Consider the following 21,186-nt stretch of genomic DNA (forward strand, 5'->3'; position numbering starts at 1 on the left):
TAAGCACAGAGGGCTTAAAAGGCCAGCGAGAGCGAGAGGCAGGGCTACAGCCAAAGTTAGTGCAGACAGACAGAAAAATATGGGAGGCTGGGCTATCGCAGTGCACGGTGGCGCTGGTGTGGACCCAAATCTCCCTAAAGAAAGACAAGAGGAGGCTAAGAGACTCCTCGCTCATTGCCTTGACATTGGAATCTCTGCTCTCCGCTCTAATCTCCCCGCCATTGATGTCGTTGAACTTGTCGTATGTCCCCTTTTCTTTCTCCCCCTCTCCTTTGGTTCCGTCACCATCTTTCATCCCTCATTCAGTTAATAAAAAATCGTATAATGTTGTAAAAAGGACAAATTTTCTTGCTTTGATCATGGCACTTTGTTAAAAATATAATAATTGGAGATTATAATTTTAACGAAGAAGAAAATACGAAGACATCACATTTCACATTTTTTTATTGTTGAAAATTGAAAACGGTGACGATATGAGTATATATATTGATGAAGACGGTTTTTTTATTATCATTTCTTTTTTACTTCCGTCGTTTTCTTCTGGAATTATAAAATTTAGGTTTCGTTTTGTTAGGTGAGAGAACTGGAAACAGATCCTCTGTTCAACTCGGGGCGTGGATCTGCCCTTACAGAGAATGGAACGGTGGAAATGGAAGCCAGCATTATGGACGGCCCAAAGAGGAGATGCGGTGCCGTTTCAGGCTTAACCGCGGTTAAGAACCCTGTCTCTCTTGCCCGTCTTGTCATGGACAAATCACCACATTCTTATCTTGCCTTCTCGGGTGCCGAAGAGTTTGCCAGGAAACAGGTTTGTTTTTACCAGTTTAGCCTCCATGGTCCAAACTCCAAACCACACTAGTTTTTTTTTTAAGAATCTTAGATTCTTTTATGCACGTGTTGAATAAACTGGCCACACGCTTCCATGTTCTGACACTTGACATTAGAGCTTAGATTCTTCAGTTGAGTACCTAAATTTTTTTTATTTTAATTTAATGGGTTGGATGTTGTGCAGGGCGTGGAGTTGGTGGACAATGAATACTTCGTTACGGAAGATAATGTGGGGATGCTTAAGTTGGCAAAAGAAGCAAACTCAATCCTGGTACGTTTTGCATCACTTTCCTTGAATTGACGTTGATGCAGCAAATCACGTGGTGGGACCAAGCTTAAACTTTTTTGGTTTTGTTTTTTGACCAGTTTGATTACCGTATCCCTACGATTGGTACCTGCGGTGCCGGCGCTGCTATGGACAGTCCTTTGCAGATGAACGGGCTTCCTATCAGCTTCTACGCCCCAGAGACAGTTGGGTGCGTGGTGGTTGACAAGGAGGGTCGGTGCGCTGCAGCCACCTCCACCGGTGGACTAATGAACAAGATGATAGGAAGGATTGGTGACTCGCCCCTTATTGGTGCAGGGACCTACGCATGTGACTTGTGCGGGGTGTCATGCACTGGGGAAGGAGAGGCAATCATCAGGAGCACCCTGGCAAGGGAAGTAGCAGCAGTGATGGAATACAAAGGGTTGAATCTGCATGAGGCGGTGGATTATGTGATAAAGAATAGGTTGGATGAAGGCAAAGCTGGACTGATTGCTGTGTCAAAGAATGGTGAGGTGGCTTGTGGGTTTAACACCACCGGGATGTTTAGGGGCTGTGCTACTGAGGATGGGTTCATGGAGGTTGGTATCTGGTAAATGTTTTCGAATTGCATTTGTATTTAGTTCTAGCGGGCCGGAGAGGGCCTTTCTTTTTGGTGCTTCAAAGTATCTCTTGTTTGGTCCTAATTAAGTGAAGCACTGTGCAATTTAAATGCTTGAATAATAAATTAGGATCTTCATCTTTAAGACTGGAATTGCTAGTGTCAAATATCAATCAATCAATAACAGGTTGATGCTTTGGACTTTTGTCCACAATTGCCTTATGATCTTTGTGCTTATGAGAAAATCTTTTTCCCCTTTAAAGTAGCAATTCTTTTTGACTCTAAAGTAAAGATGAATGGAATTAAATCTTGATGGGGATCTTGAATGGGACAGCCAAAAATGAACCTTAATTATTCGTCTTGCTTTCAAAAGTTGCCATGTACTGGTTTTGTCGGCTATGACCCCAGTGAAAAGAGCCACTAAGAAAAACCAAGTTTGAAACATTGAAAATTATTTATTAACATCAAAAGGCATACAGTATTGATAGCCTAAGTGGAAATATGTAGTTACTTGCTTGTTGCTGCCGTGACCACGGCCTGAAATGGCATCCTTAGCAGACTGAAAGGCTTTCCCTGTTGCATCAGATGCAACAGCCAGAACACCACCTTTTTCGTCAGAATTACGCCAATCACGAGTCAAGTGAACCACTCCCACGTTTTCCATCCTGGGTTCTTTGTTTTCCCCTGGTTGTGATTGTATATCTACAGTCTCTACCTTGGTTTCGATTGCTCCCTGTTCATTTATCCTTTCAGTTCCCTGCTAAAAGAGTATGGTGAGAGCCTCAGTGTTAACCAAATATCAGGTAAAATTCAAAGGAAAATTAAAGGAGGAGAGCGGAGTACATACCTTGGTGTTCATGTTGCAAGCTTTAACTGAAAGAAGAGATCAATCAAAACTAGAATATGGACTCTCTGCTCCGTAATTCTATTCTATGTGCTAATAGCAGGAAATTTGCTATTTACTATTATTTAGTATCTACAACCGACTTTGGGACACGTTTCACGTTTGGCATGCGGTGGCAATTCCTGCTGCGAAATTGCGTTACAAGTGCCTCCTCTCTTATTTTGGCGCCTCTTGAGTGCCCCCAGTTTCTTCCACCCCTTGCTGGCCTCTATCAAATCCATCAAACAAAACAAAAGAAAATTTATGTTTTTCATCAAAGATCCAAATTTGCCACATTTGACTACTTTGTCTCCAGATTCCACATGCTAAAATGACAGCTACAAATGGCCCTAGGGACTTGAAACTCGAGATTCCAAATTTAGTCAAAGGCCACACGTTCTGCTTGGAAAATGTTGTACTAATTGTTTCTGCATTACCTTAGAGCACGGGTTAAGACCTGCATAATGTAATAGGCAAATATACAACAAAATGCATTTATCTTGATGAGGTCGCGAAATCCAAGATCAACTTCCAGAAAATAAATTTTGATAGACATGTTTCTACATTGTGCATTGTTATAATGGTTTAGGTATCACTAGATAAAAAATTTTTAAAATCATAAAAATAATAAAAAAATTAATATCGATATTTTTTAAGGTTTGATTATTCATTTAAAAATTTATTTTTTAACATAACAATAAAAAAAACATATTTAAAGTTTATCTAAACGATAGTTTTTTATTTACGAAAATAGATTTGGATTCGAAAATTGATTATTCATAGAAAAAGATTAGCACTTTCACAATGTTCATAAATTAGTACTAATTAATCATACGTTATTTTTTGTATTTGATAAAATACTTTCTATTTGAAATTAAATAATAATTACCTTTGTTATTTTTTTAAAAAAGCATGTAATTTTATTAAAGTTTTTAATTTAGAAATATCAAGAAAAATTTTAAATTAAAGAATTATTTTAAAATTTTTTAACATCTAAATATAATTTAAAATAACTCTTTTCACTTAAGATTTATCATAACATTTTTTAAAATAAAAATAACGTTCTTCATAAATGATAATTATTGATAATTCTTTAATATTTTAGTAGAGTATCAAAATTTATTTCTCTTAAAATATTAATTTAGTTTTATTTAAAAATATATATTTTTAAATAATACTTTTTACAAAAACATCTTATGCAAAATTTAGTGATGCTACAATTAACTAATAAACAATAATAAAAAACATAAACTTGTAAAATAAAAGTAGGTAATAATAAATAAATAAATATACCAATGGATAATATACCTAATGATGAGATGTCATTTTTAAATTGGATTTTTAAACATAGTGAGATTATCCAGATTTTTTAACTCCTAGATAGAGTTTAGATGCGATTATTTATATTTAAAATCTCATTTTTATTTTTTTTTATTTTAATTACATTATTATTGTGAGTTAAAGACTTGTATGCAAACTTAATAAAATTTCTTAAATACCCATATTCTAGGTGATATTTAAGAAAAAATTACTTCACATAAGATTTTCACACGTATCCTTAAACTTTTTGAATTGTTTTAGTATGGGTTTAAATCGGGGATTTACGATTTGGTGATGATTTGGTGTTGTGTGTTGATTTTAAGGTTTAGCTTAGATTTAAGATTTTAATGAATTTTTAAGATTTAGGGTCATATTTAAGGATTTCAGGGTTCAAGAATTTGGTTTTTAGGGTTTTGGTTAAAAAATTCAAGGTTTCGAGAATTTAAAATTTTAGGAGTTTAGGTTTTAAGGTCTCGAATTTTAAGATTTTGAAATTTTAGAGTTTCGAGGGTTTAAGGTTTAAGGGTTTGGGTTTGTGTTTGTTTGGATTTAGAATATTTCATAGGACTAGAAGAGATTGAGAGTGTCTTATGAGTATTGATTATTGAGTGAGGTTGATGATTTGATGTATATTTGTAATTCTCTACAATTAATAGATCTTATTTCTTATCTGTTGACGTAGATTGATTAGATCGAATTACATTAAATTATTATTTTTTATGTGTTTAATTTATTATTTGATTTTACTTCTATTATTGTGATTTGATTAGAGACTTTTAACCTAATGCATTTAAGTAATCAATTATCAACACTATGAAACGAACAGCATAAACCAATCACTATCATTATGCGATAAGAAGTATATACAATAATAACAAATTTTGAGATGGTACCTGAGCAGGGACCATCGGGGCATTTACAGCCGTAGCAGCAAGCTCCCCTTTCAAAGCCCCGACAACAGCTTGGTACATGACATATAATTATTAGTTTGATTGTAACACTTCATTTATAAATTAGTTGATTTATCTATGAATTTGTAGATTTCACTTTTGAACTTGTCCAATAATTACATGCCACTAGGTAAGGTGTCCACGCATTGTTGCATGTCAATTTTTATTTTTTTTATTTTTTCATTCTTACTCATGTTTCTTTTTAATTATCTAATTTAAAAAAAAGTAAAAAATAAAAAAAAATCCAAATGAAAGTGAACATGAATACTTAAATTGGCATTTTATTCTCACAAAATATAAAATATAAAATAATTTTTTTATGTGTAGCACCTACTTAATATCAAATTTTAAATAAAAAAAATGAATATATAAAAATATAAAATTAAATAAATAATAAAATATATACATTTGTATACTATAGGATGGCTTGGGGTATAGAACTAAATGTATTTTTGATTTGTCCTTGATTTCTATTAAAAAATCAACTTGAATTGATTTGATATCTATTTTTTCAATAATGATCATATCAAATTGAGTTCTATCAAAAACTAATTATCTTATTATTCTTATTAAGTGTCTCACTTTGTTATAAAATTAATTTAATTAAAAAATAATAAATAAATAATATGAAGAGAAATAAATACATGAGATGCGGCACCTTAATTAACATTATTTTTTACAAAAATTATCTAATTAAAAATAAATTAAAAACAAAAAAATTTTTAAAAAAATTGAAAAACAAAAATAAAACCTGTGATCAAATTGAGCAGGATTAAAACATATAAGATACCAATTATTTGCTTATTTATTGACTCTTTTTATTATAAAATTTATATAATTAAAAAATAAAAAAATTAAGGCGTCAACACTTCAATTGGGTTGACTTTTAAACAAATTTATCTAAAAAAAATTACAAAAAAAGTAAAAAAAAAATAAAAAAATACAAGGCGTCAACGTGACACCTTGAATGAGAGTAAAAGAAAAATCAAATTAAGCAAAATTTATATAATAAATTAATGAATATATGGATTATACAGTAATTATTTATAAATATAGTATTTTTATCCTTTTTAAAGTAAAAAAATAAAAAAAAAATTGATTTAAAGTGCGTTTCACTTTTAATATTAAAAAATTAACAAAAAATAAGAAAAAAAATTAAAAAAAAAAATGATATGGTTATATGATTTTAAGGCGAGTAGGAGCAAAAACTAATTGCATCTTCATTACGTAAGTCTCCCCTTATCAATTCAATAGCATCCGGAAAAGTATCCTCTTAACTGGCAGTATCAGTATCATACATCCAAGACCCATGAGTCCAATCAAATACAACTGTTTTTCTTGCTGTTGTTTTCAATATCGTAGTAGAATTTCACCTTCAATCAGCATATTTTTCTATTGTCATGTCGGCTGCTAATCAAAAAAATTCCAAAGAAGAGCCGAATCTTGGACCACAAGACAAAGAGGGTAGGTATTCTTTTTCCTCTCAATTACCCAGTTTTTCTCCAGTCTTTTCCTTTCTAATCAAGATTCCTGGAAGAATCTTGCACCAAATCTACCTTCGATTAAAGTATTTATAAAATTTCCAAGCCAACAGCCTTTTTCTATATATTTTCTTCCGTCTCTCATGCTTTTCACCTTTGAATAATCAGAGAGGGCCGTTTGTATTCAAAAAACAATAAAAAATAAAATCCCGTCTTTGGTATGCTGGTTGTTATCGACCCGCCTTCAATTTCGAATATTTTGATTGAAATGAATTTTCTTTTAGAAATATCTCGTTCAAACAAGTCTTAAAATTATGTCTCATTTTATTAATTTATTAATTACCTCGGTTGGAGAAACTTTAAAACTTCTTTTATGTGGATGAGATTTAGTTTTTTTTATTATTATTATTTGCTATTAAATATCTGTTAAAGGTTACAGCAAAATGAAAAGACGAAACAAGATAAGGAAACAGATCAATTAATAAGGGGCGAAGGTATCTTTTGGATTCTTCCCAATTAGTCAAAGGATGTGGCAAAATTTTCCACGATATTGGATAACTGAATTCCACTGTAACAACATAATATTCATCCTATTTTGCTGGAAATTTTTCGTAGTGATTAGCATGAGCCAACATTAGCCCACCTTGGCCTCAGGTATTGTGGTAAGGTGAAGATGATCTGCTTTAAGAGCTAATCCCTTGGCGTCCACACACTTGACATTGGGCAGCTTCATCTCCATTTGAGCTTTTCTCACTGTTTCTACAAATTCTCCTGACCCGGATGCAAGTGCCACCTGAATGCTTATGCACTAGGATATGTTAAATTCAATGTTTTCTACTTTAAGAATTTATACTGCAATTAATGCTAATTCTGCAACCACTGAGTCAGGGTTTTCTACTAAAAAATTTGTAGTGAAATACTTATTCTACATCCCTGAATTATTTTGACCAATAAGTGTTTGTCAAAAACTGACAAATTTTATTCTAGATACATCCCCTGGTTCAAATGGAAAGCTTTTCTTCACCTTCACTTAATCGCATTCTACTTGATAGTGTTTTAAACAAACAAGCTGCAAAGATCCAAGCCCCCGATCTGGAAAATAATTTATCCTAATATGTGTGAATTTGTTTTATAGGTCAAAGAATATGGTCCAATAGGGACCTTCTGTTTCTCAAGTAATTAATGCTGCCAAGGGGACTGTCAAGAAATATTCTCATGTTCGGGATTACAGCATTGATACCGAAACTGAAACCTTCAAAGAAAGGAGTTATATTCGGGATTGGCTAACAATTTCTGGATGGCAAAACCGACTTAGAAGTAGAGTTGATATTATTCGAATGAGATTCTATTTGATTTTTTAATATATTATATAATATTTTAAAATTTTAAAATTTGATCTGCATTTAAATTTAAATTAATTTAAATTAAATTGAATCGAAATTATTGATTTGATTTAGTTTGATTTATCGATTTTTAAATTTTAAATTTTATTTTTTATATGTTATTTTAATTTTAAATTTTAATATATTTAAATAAATTTTGATATAAAATTATTATTTTTATTTATAAAAATTTTAAAAATATGTTATTTGATTCAGTTTTTTTTTTAATTTAAAATTCGATTCAAACTAAACTTAATATTACATTTCAAATCAATTTTTGATTTTTTTCTCACCCCTGTTGAGGGGGTGATAGATTAGAAGTCTCAACTCGTTGAGCCTGAGGACAGCCGATATTAGAGGCAGAAGAATAAAGCTACTGACAAATATAAGTGAACAATTGGAGCGAATTAATAAATAAAACTAAAAACCTGGATAAAAGGCGGAGAAGGGTAGGTTAAGATCAGAGCGAAAGTCCAGAATGAGCTTCCCTAACTTCCCTTTATATGTCTCAGCATTCTCCTTAGTACTAGCGTCACTCTCTCCTTGATACCGTAAAATGGCCCGAATCGTTCCACCACCACCGCCAATCCCCGAGCCATGAGTTAGAATCTCATTGGCAAATGCCATTCCGGGTCCAACCCCACAAATCCTGCCCACGTCAATGTCAGCATGGAAAGGGTCACGTGCTTCTTCCCAAGTGAGGTTTGCAGTGAGCCGGAGAATCCAAGGGTTGGGTTGGCACTCTGGCGGGACGATTCCGTCCCATTTGCCATTTGCAATACCACCCCTTCCTGCCATCTTACTCTGTCCTGCTAGGATAAATATGTCCTGAGCAGGGCTATCCCCTACAACTAAAATTGAATGGGCAAGGACCAGCATTAAGAACAATGTATCAACATGAACATGTTTCCGTCACTAGACTGCTATTAGAATTATGTAACAACGATTTCTTGATGCAGGTAAGATATATTCAGTGAAGGTACTAAAAAATTAAAGGTCGGCTTGTAATTTAAAGGAGTAATAAATTCGACGGAATTTTGACAATTAAAGATGGATATGCATGCCCGATGTGAGACCATGGTCAGTTGAGTGACGCAATTTCGCACACTGATAGATAAAGTAGCAACTTGGGTTATTGATCTTGATAATGGTTGCGAAGGATGAAAATGAGAATTCTCGTAACCTTTTAACCAGTTTTAATTTTTTTTCACATAAAATTGCGAAATTAGACGGGGCAAAAAATAATAGAGGTTTAAGTCTTAAGATATTTTATAAACACAACTAGAATATTTTGACTGTAAATTGAAGATGACCTGAGAGGTGAAGTACCTCATAACTGAAGCAGAGGCGGCCCTGAAGGGGACAGGCAGGGCCGCAGCTCTCTCCAATTTTTTACCTTCTTTGTTATATAATAATTAGTCTTATCTAATTATTATTTTGATTCTTTCTTTTTCTTTAAAATTATTGTTTGAATATTTCTTTATTAATTTTTTTACTTTTGTCGAAGCTTGCTAGATAGTTTTATCAGATCCGAGAAATGTCAAAATCATATACTCAAATTAATTATATTAACTTATCTGAATGTGGAATTTAGGAAGCATCATGGCTTTCCAGGAAAAATATTTCCAGGAAAAATGAGAATTCTACTTGCAACTTCACTTTATATAAGTTGATTTAGTTGTCCTTTTATTGCCCATCAAAAAGTGGTTCGATGAAACCTATCTTGACCATTAAGTGGTTTTTGAGTAGTGCAAAATTTGTTGAGTATTACTATCTATTCACTCTTATACAATAACCTCGGCAGTACCTGACCATTAAGCACACCAACCAACCAGACAAACCATGGCAACTTCTTTATAGTTGCTTATGTCTGTGTTTTTAAACCGACTTACAAAAATATCAAAGACCTCTTTAAACAAAAAATCTTCTGGAGATGCATAAGAAATCAAACACCATTTTTAAAAGTAAAGTTAATGGAAAAATATCAGAGTAACGATGCTTCCTTTAACAAAATTGAATTCGAATGGGACTTCGAATCATAAAAGGATGAAATATCTGTTAAAATTTCAGGATAAGTTTTCAATCGAAGGTTAATTAGAAACATAGCAAATTGAGCGTCTGAAGTTCCGTGGAAAGCCAAATTTCTAGGACCTAAAGATGCAAACAAACAATTAAGAAGCAAAACAGAACAGTTTGGCATTTGGATGCACTTTATCTACACTGAAAAAATACAAAGAACCAGTTCCATTGCTAAAAGAATTCAAACTTTGGTGCAATATGACTTTACACGAAGTAGGTTCTCAGTCTTTCAATAGTCAGGTTATTCACATTGGACTATTACTGTTGATGAATTTTGATGTTGAATTTTGAAGTCAAGTAACTGTCCATTTTAATCATCAAATGATAAGCTCAACATCGATTCCAGCAACAATTGCTGAATCTCTGATTCCTAGTTCATATAAATCCCTTTTTTTCATTCTTATCCTATGTTAGTATGAATACAGAGAAACAATCCAATAGTCAGAGCCTATCCCTATCCGAAAGCAACGATCATCCAGAGACATCTGAAAATTTGAGCAGTTATCAAAAAATACGGAACAAAATTAGACGAATTAGTTGGAGCATCGTTGCTGGGTGATGGACTGGGTATAGACTGAAGGAATGCATCTGCCAACATCTCCCCGAGTCTCACCTGGGCTGGAGTGGTGAGATGTAGCCCATCTGGTTCGAATGGTAATCCCTTGGCGTCCACGCATTTCACATTTGGAAGGCCTATCTCTAACTGGGCTTCTCTCACTTCCTCTATGTAAGGTCTCTCTCCTGATGCTAAAGCCACCTATCAAAGAAACTACCAATGTTAATCAAGCTTGTAAGTTTTTAAGTCGCATGTTTGCTCATTTACAAAAGCAGGAATTTGTTTTCTTAATCAGCCTTAGATGTGTTGTTGTATCAGCAAAAACCAGTCCAAGTTTATTCACCAATTTCCCTTCTCAGTGCTCCTAGAATGAACAAATTTATAACTTAAATTTTGCCAACTTGTATTACATTAATCTCCACCGACAGCTGGAAATGTGAAAGTTAACCAATTGCATGTGCCCTCCAACTATTCTGCCTAGTTTTAACTTTTAGTCATCTGAAGCAGTTGACATTTACGAATTATTTTGCAAGTTTCTTAAATAGCAGTCGTATCTTTGTCGCATAAGCGAGTTGCCGGTTATGTTTGGACTTTCCTTCAACCTTAAATCTGAAATGCTTGTTCTTGGAGAACCGACAAGTGATGATTCAATTTTAAGGTCAATTCAAGTCAACAATGCTTAGTATTATTTTTGCCAGTGATGCAAATCTGATCCAAAAGAATAAAGAAATAAAGGATCCATCAGGTGAGTTCTGCCAACTTGTGTAAGATTTTAAACTTCTAAGAAGCTAGGGAAACCAACCAATTCTATAAAATTTGTGCAAATATATGACACTTTTAATTCTGAAAAAAGAGCCATTTCTTTTGAGAGTTGACATGATACCGAATAATCAATCTATCAATGCAATAATCTTTATCTAGGGCCTAATCAAAACTTTTGATCTAGTTTTCGAATAAAACTGATCATTGAACAGCAAAAGCAAAATGAGATCATTAATTCTACGCGACAAAATTGAAGAAAATCAAATTAATGAAGAAAAGGAACAATCAAACAAATTGTACCTGGAATATTGGGAGCATAGGTGCATTCAGATCAGAACGTATATTATTGAAAAACCTCTTTAATCTACCTTTATACAATTCAGCATGTTCTTGATTTATTGTATCACTCTCCCCTTGATACCAAAGCATCGCTTGGTATACTCCCCCACTGTTCAGCGCCATCTGTGCTCTCTTCACCAATTGCTCATACAGAAACTCCCCTTTCTGCCATTTGCTTATAGTGGTCCCTCCAACGGCACAAGGAACCAATCCCACCGACCCAAAGTTGGGGTCCTTGCTCATCACAGCATTAGCAAATGACATTCCAGGTCCAATCCCATCTGTCTTCTTGGCATCAATGTCAGCATGGATTGGCTCACGGGCTTGAACCCATTCCAGGTCCGCACTCAACCTGAAGATTGAAGGGTTAGGTTCGCACTGTGGAGGAACTAGGCCGTCCCAAGTCCGAATGCCCTTTGAAGTGTCATTGGTCACACCTCCACGACCGGCCATGTTGCTTTGTCCGGCCAGGATAAATATCTTCAAATTTTGTTGTTGTAGATTTTGACATTTGATTGGTAAGGCGTGAGCCAGAAGAGCCAAGAGAATGAAGGAAAGCATCCGGTAATGGACTTTGCTGCGTACAGTTCGCAAAAGGGGGGTTGAACTTTCTGTCTGTCAATTATTTATCTCTCAGAAGTCAGGACCATGTTGAAAGCAAAGATGGTTGCTTCTTACGTGGTTTAAATTGGTTTTCTTTCCTTTTATTCTAAAACATTCCGTCTTGTAGTCACCCATGTGGGATTTTCTAAGAAGGCTTTAATGTAACTATTCATTTTTATGATTTAAATATGCTAATGATACTTCACCAGTTGTGTAGACAAATATATGTATTTGTTTTCAAAAAGTTTTCAGAAAATGAGAAAGCGTATTTAACGTTGGTTCGAAATTGAGCCAATGCCAGTCAATTCATTACTTGTTTTTTAATTCCAAAATGCCGTCGTGGTTGGTGGGCTTATCAACCTCGGCCCTTGTAGAAAACTAGAAAGCATAAAGATTGTACAGTGTGGAACAGTCGGCAGGACTCAGTGAGCAGTATTTTTCCACCAAATAATCATAGATTAACCTTAGAGCACTCAAACTAGTGGAAACATGATACAAGAACGCGCAATTGTCAAGCAGTCAAGGCTTCATAAATCACGGGGGGATTTAATGGATTCCAAGTTGTTTTAACGTATATAATATAATGACAGCTGAGTTGCATTGTCATTAGATAGGTACGTATAACCTTTTTCCTTTAAACAAAAACAATTAATCAACTGTTTATAAAACCAAATAAACGCAAGACATTTCTTTCACACACGCTAAAAGTGTTTTTTTTTTCTTTTCAAATTTCTCAACAAAATATTTGTATGAAGTCACATACAAATTTTAATCAACATGGTGTGATTTTAATAAGTTTGTAGTTAGAAGAGTGATTTTGATAAGTTGTTTAATTATTGTTCTCTAGAATATCATTGCTTTAAAAGAAAATATATCGTCAAAACTGTCAAATTTTTATAAAATAAAACGACTTTGATTTTTATCTTATCAACAAACGACATGATTTTTTATGAATGATATTCACAATTTTTTAATTAAAAAATGGATCCACTATTTCTTAAGCAAATCATAATAAAAGCCAATATTTCATACTTTCCTTCAAAACCTACGCATGTACAGAAGTAGGGAGTCGATCCTGACTCCTTTTCCAACAACATACGTAAGAGATATAATGTAAATACCAAATATTTACAGTTGTTGCCATCAGTATCGCATCTGAATATCTGAAACCCGAGCGAAAAGGACTCAAGGTCTTGTGTTATTTTGGGCTTTTTCCATGACAAAAATGTTGTTTTGGACTCAAGGTGTGATTTGTGAAATGTCAATCTGACACACTTTTTTATCACTACTCAGTGAAGCCCTTCTGGTTTGGCAAGACCCTAGTGCTATTCTTTTCCTTGTTAGGATTTGGAACTTTGATTATTTCATTCTGGATTTATAGCGTTGGGCTAAAGGTGAAACTTATGCTTGCCCATAAAACTAAAGTTGGGAGAAGATACGTTGAAGGCATTCGAGGTCTGGGCTGGGATTGAAACTTTTACCTTATCAAATGTGTTATAGGCTATAGCCTACAGGTGCATATGTCTAAGCCTAACATGGACTAGAAAGGGTCGGGGTATAAGCCCAACTATCACACAACATGTATAGACACAAACCCTTCGGACCTGTTGCACGTCCACACAATTGGGCCGAAGAGTTCGTTTGGACTTTGGCATCTTAGTAATATAAACAAAAATAAAGCTAGCTAATAAAATGATTAATTACTAGTAATAATTTAATTTAGTTATTAATGTTCTGTGCTTGGTATTATGATATTATTATCAGTTACAATAAATTTGAAAGAGTAGGAATGAAGCCTCATCGATCGGACACGGTCCAACCCAAGCTTTGAACCCAAGTATGCAAATTTCAACAGCAACCCAAACTTCATCTGTCTGAAATTTTTTAATTCATGGCTTGGCCTGAAGTTTACATTGGATTGGTCTAGATGAAGGTTCTCTAACTAGTTCGCATACTAACTGAAACTGAGCAAATCGAAACAGATCCACTTCTGAGAGATGCTGATATTTGCTACTTGGGTCGGAAGTTAAGCAATTTATCATGTTATAATTTGATGGATATTTATTTGGAACTTGTTATCATCCTCTGGTTCAGATGCAGCCAAAATACAATGATGCCCGTACCCTATCATTGCCCTGAACTCCAAGAACAATTCCAATCTTCTCTGAATCTAAAATATAGGGTTGACAGTATAGGTTTGCCAAAATAGACCTATGGATATATATCTTGGAATAGCCCTAGTGAGTAGTGATTGGTTGGTTTTGCCGCCAATATTTAATGATTTAGGTGCCGTGAACCCCTAATGGCTAATGTCTGGAGACCTAAAAATCAACCAATGTCCCTTTCTTTCTTCATGCATAAAGGAACACATGAGAGGCCTGTAGGTCATTTACATCTAGCTTGAATTAGCTAAAATGATACCCTAATAAGACCCGCACTGCCCACTGGTAAGAAAATCAGAGTGAATTTTGCAGCTACAAGAAGAAGCCCATCACTACCCCGCGTTCGGACCACTGTACCCAGTTATCGTAGAGTCACAATCTTTCTAACATTAATTGTCTCCATTGGCTTTTCTTTTGTTGTTTTCCCTGACATGCTGATTAATTCAATGGTCATTTATGTTCTCAGTTGAAAAACTAGATTGTTAGTCATTAATTGCCCCAATTATTGTTACTCCAACTTAAGGGCGAAAATATGATGTAGATATTTGATATAATATATTTAATTTTTTTAAAAAATTTCATATATTTAGAGAGTTGAACATTTATATCTTTGTATTCACATCTATCTCGTAGTATCCAACATGAATCCTAAAAAAAAAAAAAAAATCCAAATGACATAACCTATTATAAATAAAATTTTTTTTAAGAATATGTTAATAATTAATTAATCACTGTTCTAACTTCGAATCATCTCTCTCTTTTTTCCATTTAGCGCCTGACCCAACCAACCTCTCAACGGTAGGAAAAAAAAAAAAGAAAAGAAGGTTTGGACCATGACAGATAGAAAAGATGTTTCCAATGGACCACGTGTACGGGCCTGGCCTAATGGATTGTCTCACTATATATTTGTCCCCTCCATCCAGGACGGATAGTTGATTAACATACAAACAGTCCTAAATGCAGTGTTGTCACTTACCCGTCAGAGATGATGAATTTTAAGCTTGGCATTTCCTGAGATTGTGACACCTAAAATCGGACACCCCGTAGCCCAGCCCACCAACCCATCGGATACTCTTTTTGCGGCGGCCCATTGCCATATTCAATTTTCTTTCAGCTTTCTGTAGCCTGCCCTGCCCCTCTAGCTCAAAAAACAAAGACAAAATATATCCCAAATCTCTGGTTCAGGATGGAATTGTCAAGCATCCTCCACAATTATACCAGTCACGAATGGAATGTGTATCCCCTGAGCTACATGATAAACCAGAGTGTTCCATTCCCCAACTCTCATTCAAATCAAGGTAAAATGAATTTAAATCCTACTAGAGTGGGCCTGCTCCAATATATACACTGTCATTCTTCAGCCAAGGGTCCCTTCCCCCCCCCCCTCTCTCTCTCTCTCTCTCTCTCTCTACGTATATATCTATTTTTTTCCTTTTTTGGGGGGTTTTAAGGGATGTTATAACATATACATATACATACACACATATATTTACATATACATATACATATTTTCCCTGATTTTCAAACATTGCCTCATTACTGGTACAAATTCTTTGATTATTTTGGAATGCTGTCTACAGCAGCTGCAGCATGATAATGATAACATTTAAGTTTTGGCGCTAGTGTGGTTAATGTGTCCATTTCTGATCTTGTCTACTTTAGTGTTTGAATCCAGGATTTTGGCTTGATTCATTCAATATTTTTTGGCTAAGGTTTTGAGGTCCCCCAATTTCGACCATACCCTGAACGCACATTTTGCATAAAGTGTCTAAAGAATTAGGTCTTCTATTAACCTTTGGACACACTAATGGTAACTTTTTACACAGTAGCTGGTTTAAATCATTGTGACCTTTGTTTACAATGATTTCTGCAAATAATGAAATAATCAGCCGTCCGCTTTAAGAGTTTGTTCTATTATAATCGACATATACAGTGAATTATTGACTTAGCAACGAATCAGGGAAAAATTAATTCCAAAAAACAGAGAGCCAAGCCTAGAATTGACAAGCTCTTTCAAGGGACTGATAAGAACATTAGATGCTGGCTGCATGTGCTTGCAGATTTACAGTTTCATCCAGCGTTCTTGAAGCCATCAAGTACAGAATCCATTTTTTTTTTTTGGTCTGTTTTTTCGGAGCCAAACCATAGGGCATTAAATATTATTAGAGTTAACCAAGTCTAACAACAAATTGTTTGTTTTTAACTTTTTTGGTTGCCAGACTTGAAAATATCCCGCATATACCTCCAATTTTTTTCCTAACTTTGACAATCTTTATTCTCCACTGCATTTACTCATTACTACTTGAATTTTCTTTTAGTACATCTCCAACTAAATTTCAAGACTTTGTTCTTTTTTTTTATTAGCTAGGTTACTTGAGAAAAAAAATACTAATCAACATTGAAAGTTTTGGCGAGAAAGGAAAAGGAATAAATAAATGCCTGTTCAGGCTTAGCCCCACCATCACTAATGTGCATGGCCTGGAGATGACCATAATCTGTAGGCAGGCAAATGCCAGTGGAAAGTGATGAGTCAATGTCTAAGCTTTGATGAAAGGGAATGATCAGTTTACCTAACATGGAAGTGACGCTGCTTCCACAGTGAATAAAGCCCGGGTTTGTAGGTTTTAAAAATTAACTCATTAATGCTCAATACGTCAAGAAGGATGAGATTAAGCTTTGAGGAGTTTAAAAGTTACAGTAGATGACAATGTCCATAAAAGAAGAGAAGATGTTCACTGGCACCAATTTTCTCTCTCTCTCTCTCTCTCTCTTTTATTTGAGATTGTTAAAATTTAAATTTTGATCACTAAAATTACGAATTTAATACTTTACCGGCATGTTGCTTTTCATGATCACAAAACAATATCTTATCATTGTCTTCCTTTTCTTTTTCAAAACACAACCTTTTCTTTTTGGGTTGAACTACTATCTAGAGTCTACAATGCTAACTACCAAAAGCAAAGAACAAAAGTTGAACAAAGACATGACAACCAAAATCAAAAGATATTGTCCCCCAATTTCAACATTCTCCACCTTTCAACTTTTTGCCCCTTTTTTTAGTGTGTTTTTGGTGCATCTAATTTTGTATCTAAACACCTTTTAATCTTCTCTTATGCCTTCTTTTAATCCCTCTACTATCTTTCTAGCCATCTCTCCTCTTTTTCCTAATTCCTTCCTTCACAGCCTTCCCTACTCAAATCAGTGGAGAATGCACCCTGGCTTCAAGCATGTGCACCCTGGCTTCAAGCATGTATCACGGCTTAAAAAGACATTATCTTACATTATAAACACCTAAAATGATTAGTCACTATCCAATTTTCATGAAAATCATTCAAAATAGTAGTACATTATCCCCTTATAATGCTTGTTTGAATAACTAATATGACATAGACAATACACTTTTTGATGATCCATAAATGTACAAAATCTCAAAGTATTCATTATAATCAGCTACTATACTATTATTTCATCATTTTGTTAAGACTTTTGGTCAAAAGGATACGGAATAAACTGATCGACACAAGTTCATATATGATTTGTGTTTTAGTAATACAAATGGTTAGTAGGACCACTAATACACACGAGCAAGAACTAATGACACGGTCAATATGGGCGGAAATGAACCAACTTTATATTATATATAAACCGAAATTCACGGTGCATAAAACAATTATTAGATCTAATAATATAAGTCAGTTATAGCAGATTAAGCAATTTAGTAAGAAATCTAGAGAGCTGTGAATATTATAGTATGACAAGTTTGAGAATAAAGCCAAGTCATGATTTCCCCCTATAGTTTGAAGCGGTAGAAAGCACATGCAAAGCCTTCTTGCTGCTGTCTTTTTCTGCATCTTCAACAACTTTGAACTATGATCGATTTAGCCCAATGGGTTTTTGATTGAGATAAAGGAAATTTTTGACTACCAGAAGCAAGACTTTGGGTTGGAAAAATCTTAATCTAAAGGGTATTTTATCATGAATTGTCATTGTAACTTGATAATGGAAGTGCTCAAGTTGTTTACTCATTTCTTTGTCGAGGTTATAAGGGGATATATCATACACATGCACATTGATTATTGACGGAGTCTCCTCCATGTCTTTCTTTGTCCAAAGGGTAGCTTTCATTGACTTTGCCTTGGAGGGTTGGAGTCCCCATCTGCCTCCGCTATCAAATTTGGCACTTGAAAACTTATGCTTTAGGTGTGCGGTCGAGATCCCAAAGTTCCCATCATCTCCATTTGCTGACCAAAAATGATGCTGGATCAGTACACTTTCTACAATTCTACTCCATGGTAAACATGGCGAAGCCTATTGTCACTTTTTCAATGCAATAGTTTTGATCATAAACCCAGGAAAAGAACATTAAAAATCATGGCTGAGGGTATTTTACAGCTGTTAGCTGACTCCAACCTCAATCAGGTGGTCACCAGGGCTAAAATTTCAAACAAAGATGAGCCCTTCCAACGAGGTCAAACCTCAAAATTATAGTCACAAAATCTGCTCCAAAAATTGCCAGTGGCCGACAACATGTTCCTCCTCCTTTCACATGCAAACAAAAACTCTTCTTATATGTACTTTCAATCCTCCCGCCTCCGTGGTTTCTGCTCTCCACTCAACCCATTTGATATCGCCAGTGTATTTAAATACAAATACGTACAAAAGGATATTATGCATGTATTCATATATTTACACCTTCGTATGTAGTTCAATCATGTCTAAGAAATAAGAACAATGTGGACAGTATAAAATAAATATGACATTTTTTTAAGTTTTATTGGACGACTGAAATTATCATTATGTTCATAAAATAGAAAAGGCTTAAGCATTAATGCAAGAACTCTGCATGGCTATCATGCTATGTTCATATTTGTTTTTTACTTTCTTCCGGATAAAATGCAAACCATCTCTGCTTCCAAATTTCCTCGCCAATCACCCTAAAGAGACAATTGAGAATCAGAAACTGAAGATCTGTCTCAATTGGGGTTTTGGTTGGAAAATGCAGAGATGGTAAGCAATTTAACTTGCATCATATAAAAAAGAACAGCAACATTATTACAAAGACTAATTTATAGTCCAGGAGAGGGAAAAAGCGGAATTTAGCGGGGAATGCTGAGAAAGTCTGAAGGAGCATGGCTTAGCCTTTCCCGAAGCTGGTCTTGCTGAGTTCTGCTCCTCTTGGATAGAGGCTCAGGTGAAGAAGACACAGATGATGCAACTGCCCAGGAATCGTTCGAGCTATCAGAACTAAACGACACATCCATTACGGCATTTGGGCTTCCCGGAATGGAGCTAAACCTGCGTTTCTTTGATTGGTTGCCTTCAACTCTTGTTGTTGCCAATTCTATTATCAACTTACAGCATTCATCTACCTTGTCCTGTTCCAAACATGAATCGAGATTTAAGAAGCAGGATGAAAATTTCAAATTTAACATTGGAAAAAGCTAGAGAACTAGAATTAGGAATAAGAAAGAAAATGAAGACCTTAAAACAATACCTGATCAATTCCCAGGATGCCTAATAGCTGGTTTTGGTATTCTACTCTAAGATTAGGTTCTACACTATCCACGACGCGCAGAATTGTAGCAGTGGCCAATACAGAAGGAAGATAGCACATAAACCTAGAATCTGCCAATGAATTTAACAGGAATTACGAAAAAGATGAGATTTTGAGAAAACAGTAGAATTGATCTTATTTCTTCAATACAGATTACAGAGAGCAACCAATTCAAATCCAATTAACAATTTGATAAATGAAGGAAGGGTTTTTGTTTTGGTGCTAACCTGAAATGACTGAGAGCAGAATGCGGTCACATCTCCTAAGAAATGCCCAACAAAAATGGTGCTTTAATCCAAGCCTCCTTGCAATGTAATCAAGAAATGAAAGTGGGGTTACAGGGTTCATCTTCCATTGAAGGGTGGAGAGTACCAAAATCTCCATTCTTTGGATAGTTTTGGCCTCAAACACATACCTGCTCTCCTCCACCTATAACAGATCAACAAAAACACAACATTAATAAGCCGAATCAAATGACAAATAAAAAAAAAACTACAGCAAACTTAGCTAACATGGTAACATACTTGTAAGTCCAGTAGGAGAGGCACTTGGGTTTCTTCAACTTTGGCTGCAAGAGAAAGACAAGCTACAGCAGCTAGTTGAGTCATCCCTGGCTTCTCAGTTTGGAACCTGAAGCTAAACAAGAATCTATCAAGATAGTTGACAGCAAGAACAGCAGTGAGAGCAGAGAAGGAATAGTGAGCATTGACTTTCAACATCCATTCCACAGCTTCACGGCGAGCGTCAGCTAGATCCCCATTGGTTTGAAGGCTATCATGCAGTTGATTTTGCTGTTCCTTGGAAAGTAAAGAGGAAAGTTCATCATCTTCCCAGAATAAGCCTTGTTCTAACAAGATTGGAAAAGGGTTTGATTTATTAATCCCATTATTATAACAACTTTCTTCTTCCACTTCAACAAAGTACCCTTCTCTAGCCCCTTCCTCCCAATTCCCTTCTGAACAATAAAGAGCATCGAAAACAAATGAAGAGTTCAAAGCCATTTTTCTCCACCAAAGAATAGTTTATCAGAACTTGGTTTCATTATAGAACAAAGAAGAAGATGAAGAAAGAGAGGCCAAAAGACTCAGCTTGAGGCATCTCTCTCTCTCTCTCTCTCCTTGAAAGAGTAGAGGATTGGGGGGAGTGACCTGTAGCCAAAGGAAGGGTTTTTCTTTTGTGGGTTTGCTCTACCGCAGCAAACTGGGTTAGTCTTTTGTTGTAGAAATTTTTATTTTGGGTGGGGGATTGTTATTTAATTTGGAAGTCTGGTGTCTATCGACACAGACCCGAATCATGGGCCATGCAACACAATTACTCGACACGTGACATTCTGTACCTTATATCTCTGGACCCTATTAAAACAACTCAACCCTCTTCCCCTTTCCCCCTTCCCCCGTCCAATGGCAATGGATTTTCCTTTT

The 21,186-nt window shown here is 35.0% G+C and overlaps 4 protein-coding genes and 1 pseudogene across 5 annotated transcripts; 1 reads left to right on the top strand and 4 right to left on the bottom strand.

The window, feature by feature from the left end:
- The first annotated feature begins 1 nt into the window (after position 1).
- LOC111311352 (putative isoaspartyl peptidase/L-asparaginase 2) lies at positions 2-1,916 on the top strand. The gene is made up of 4 exons (XM_022910727.2): positions 2-241; positions 575-808; positions 1,013-1,099; positions 1,195-1,916. The coding sequence occupies exons 1-4, from the start codon at positions 80-82 to the stop codon at positions 1,687-1,689; spliced, it is 978 nt and encodes a 325-aa protein (XP_022766462.1). The 5' UTR covers positions 2-79; the 3' UTR covers positions 1,690-1,916.
- A 213-nt stretch (positions 1,917-2,129) lies between these two features.
- On the bottom strand, positions 2,130-3,121 carry LOC149520578 (uncharacterized). 2 transcript variants are annotated; one of them, XM_089767251.1, is made up of 2 exons: positions 2,542-3,121; positions 2,130-2,454 (listed from the first exon to the last, which is right to left on the bottom strand). In XM_089767251.1, the coding sequence occupies exons 1-2, from the start codon at positions 2,551-2,553 to the stop codon at positions 2,146-2,148; spliced, it is 321 nt and encodes a 106-aa protein (XP_089623377.1). In that variant the 5' UTR covers positions 2,554-3,121; the 3' UTR covers positions 2,130-2,145. The 2 variants fall into 2 exon arrangements, with proteins under 2 accessions (XP_089623377.1, XP_089623383.1); XM_089767257.1 differs by having other exon boundaries at positions 2,130-2,451; positions 2,542-3,118.
- A 5,009-nt stretch (positions 3,122-8,130) lies between these two features.
- Positions 8,131-8,773, bottom strand: LOC111311353 (putative carbohydrate esterase At4g34215 pseudogene; annotated as a pseudogene).
- A 1,103-nt stretch (positions 8,774-9,876) lies between these two features.
- On the bottom strand, positions 9,877-12,213 carry LOC111311354 (putative carbohydrate esterase At4g34215). Its single transcript, XM_022910729.2, has 2 exons — positions 11,408-12,213; positions 9,877-10,546 (listed from the first exon to the last, which is right to left on the bottom strand). The coding sequence occupies exons 1-2, from the start codon at positions 12,005-12,007 to the stop codon at positions 10,244-10,246; spliced, it is 903 nt and encodes a 300-aa protein (XP_022766464.2). The 5' UTR covers positions 12,008-12,213; the 3' UTR covers positions 9,877-10,243.
- A 6,732-nt stretch (positions 12,214-18,945) lies between these two features.
- On the bottom strand, positions 18,946-20,982 carry LOC111311355 (cyclin-D3-2-like). The gene is made up of 4 exons (XM_022910730.2): positions 20,290-20,982; positions 19,993-20,194; positions 19,706-19,836; positions 18,946-19,586 (listed from the first exon to the last, which is right to left on the bottom strand). Exons 1-4 carry the CDS (start codon positions 20,764-20,766, stop codon positions 19,308-19,310), a joined length of 1,089 nt encoding a protein of 362 aa, XP_022766465.1. The 5' UTR covers positions 20,767-20,982; the 3' UTR covers positions 18,946-19,307.
- Positions 20,983-21,186: the final 204 nt, after the last annotated feature.

The sequence above is a fragment of the Durio zibethinus genome, chromosome 1 (assembly GCF_047325235.1).
Source record: "Durio zibethinus cultivar Kanyao isolate XHJ-2024 chromosome 1, ASM4732523v1, whole genome shotgun sequence".
In the NCBI taxonomy this organism is placed as follows: Eukaryota; Viridiplantae; Streptophyta; class Magnoliopsida; order Malvales; family Malvaceae; genus Durio; species Durio zibethinus.

Coding starts and splice junctions, on each gene's coding strand:
- LOC111311352 (XM_022910727.2), top strand. CDS start 80: ATGGGAGGCTGGGCTATCGCAGTGCACGGTGGCGCTGGTGTGGACCCA. Junction 242..574: donor TTGATGTCGTTGAACTTGTC/GTATGTCCCCTT, acceptor TCGTTTTGTTAG/GTGAGAGAACTGGAAACAGA. Junction 1,100..1,194: donor AAGAAGCAAACTCAATCCTG/GTACGTTTTGCA, acceptor TTTTTTGACCAG/TTTGATTACCGTATCCCTAC.
- LOC111311354 (XM_022910729.2), bottom strand. CDS start 12,007: ATGCTTTCCTTCATTCTCTTGGCTCTTCTGGCTCACGCCTTACCAATC. Junction 10,547..11,407: donor CTATGCTCCCAATATTCCAG/GTACAATTTGTT, acceptor TTTCTTTGATAG/GTGGCTTTAGCATCAGGAGA.
- LOC111311355 (XM_022910730.2), bottom strand. CDS start 20,766: ATGGCTTTGAACTCTTCATTTGTTTTCGATGCTCTTTATTGTTCAGAA. Junction 20,195..20,289: donor CTCTCCTACTGGACTTACAA/GTATGTTACCAT, acceptor GATCTGTTATAG/GTGGAGGAGAGCAGGTATGT. Junction 19,587..19,705: donor GCATCCTGGGAATTGATCAG/GTATTGTTTTAA, acceptor TGTTTGGAACAG/GACAAGGTAGATGAATGCTG.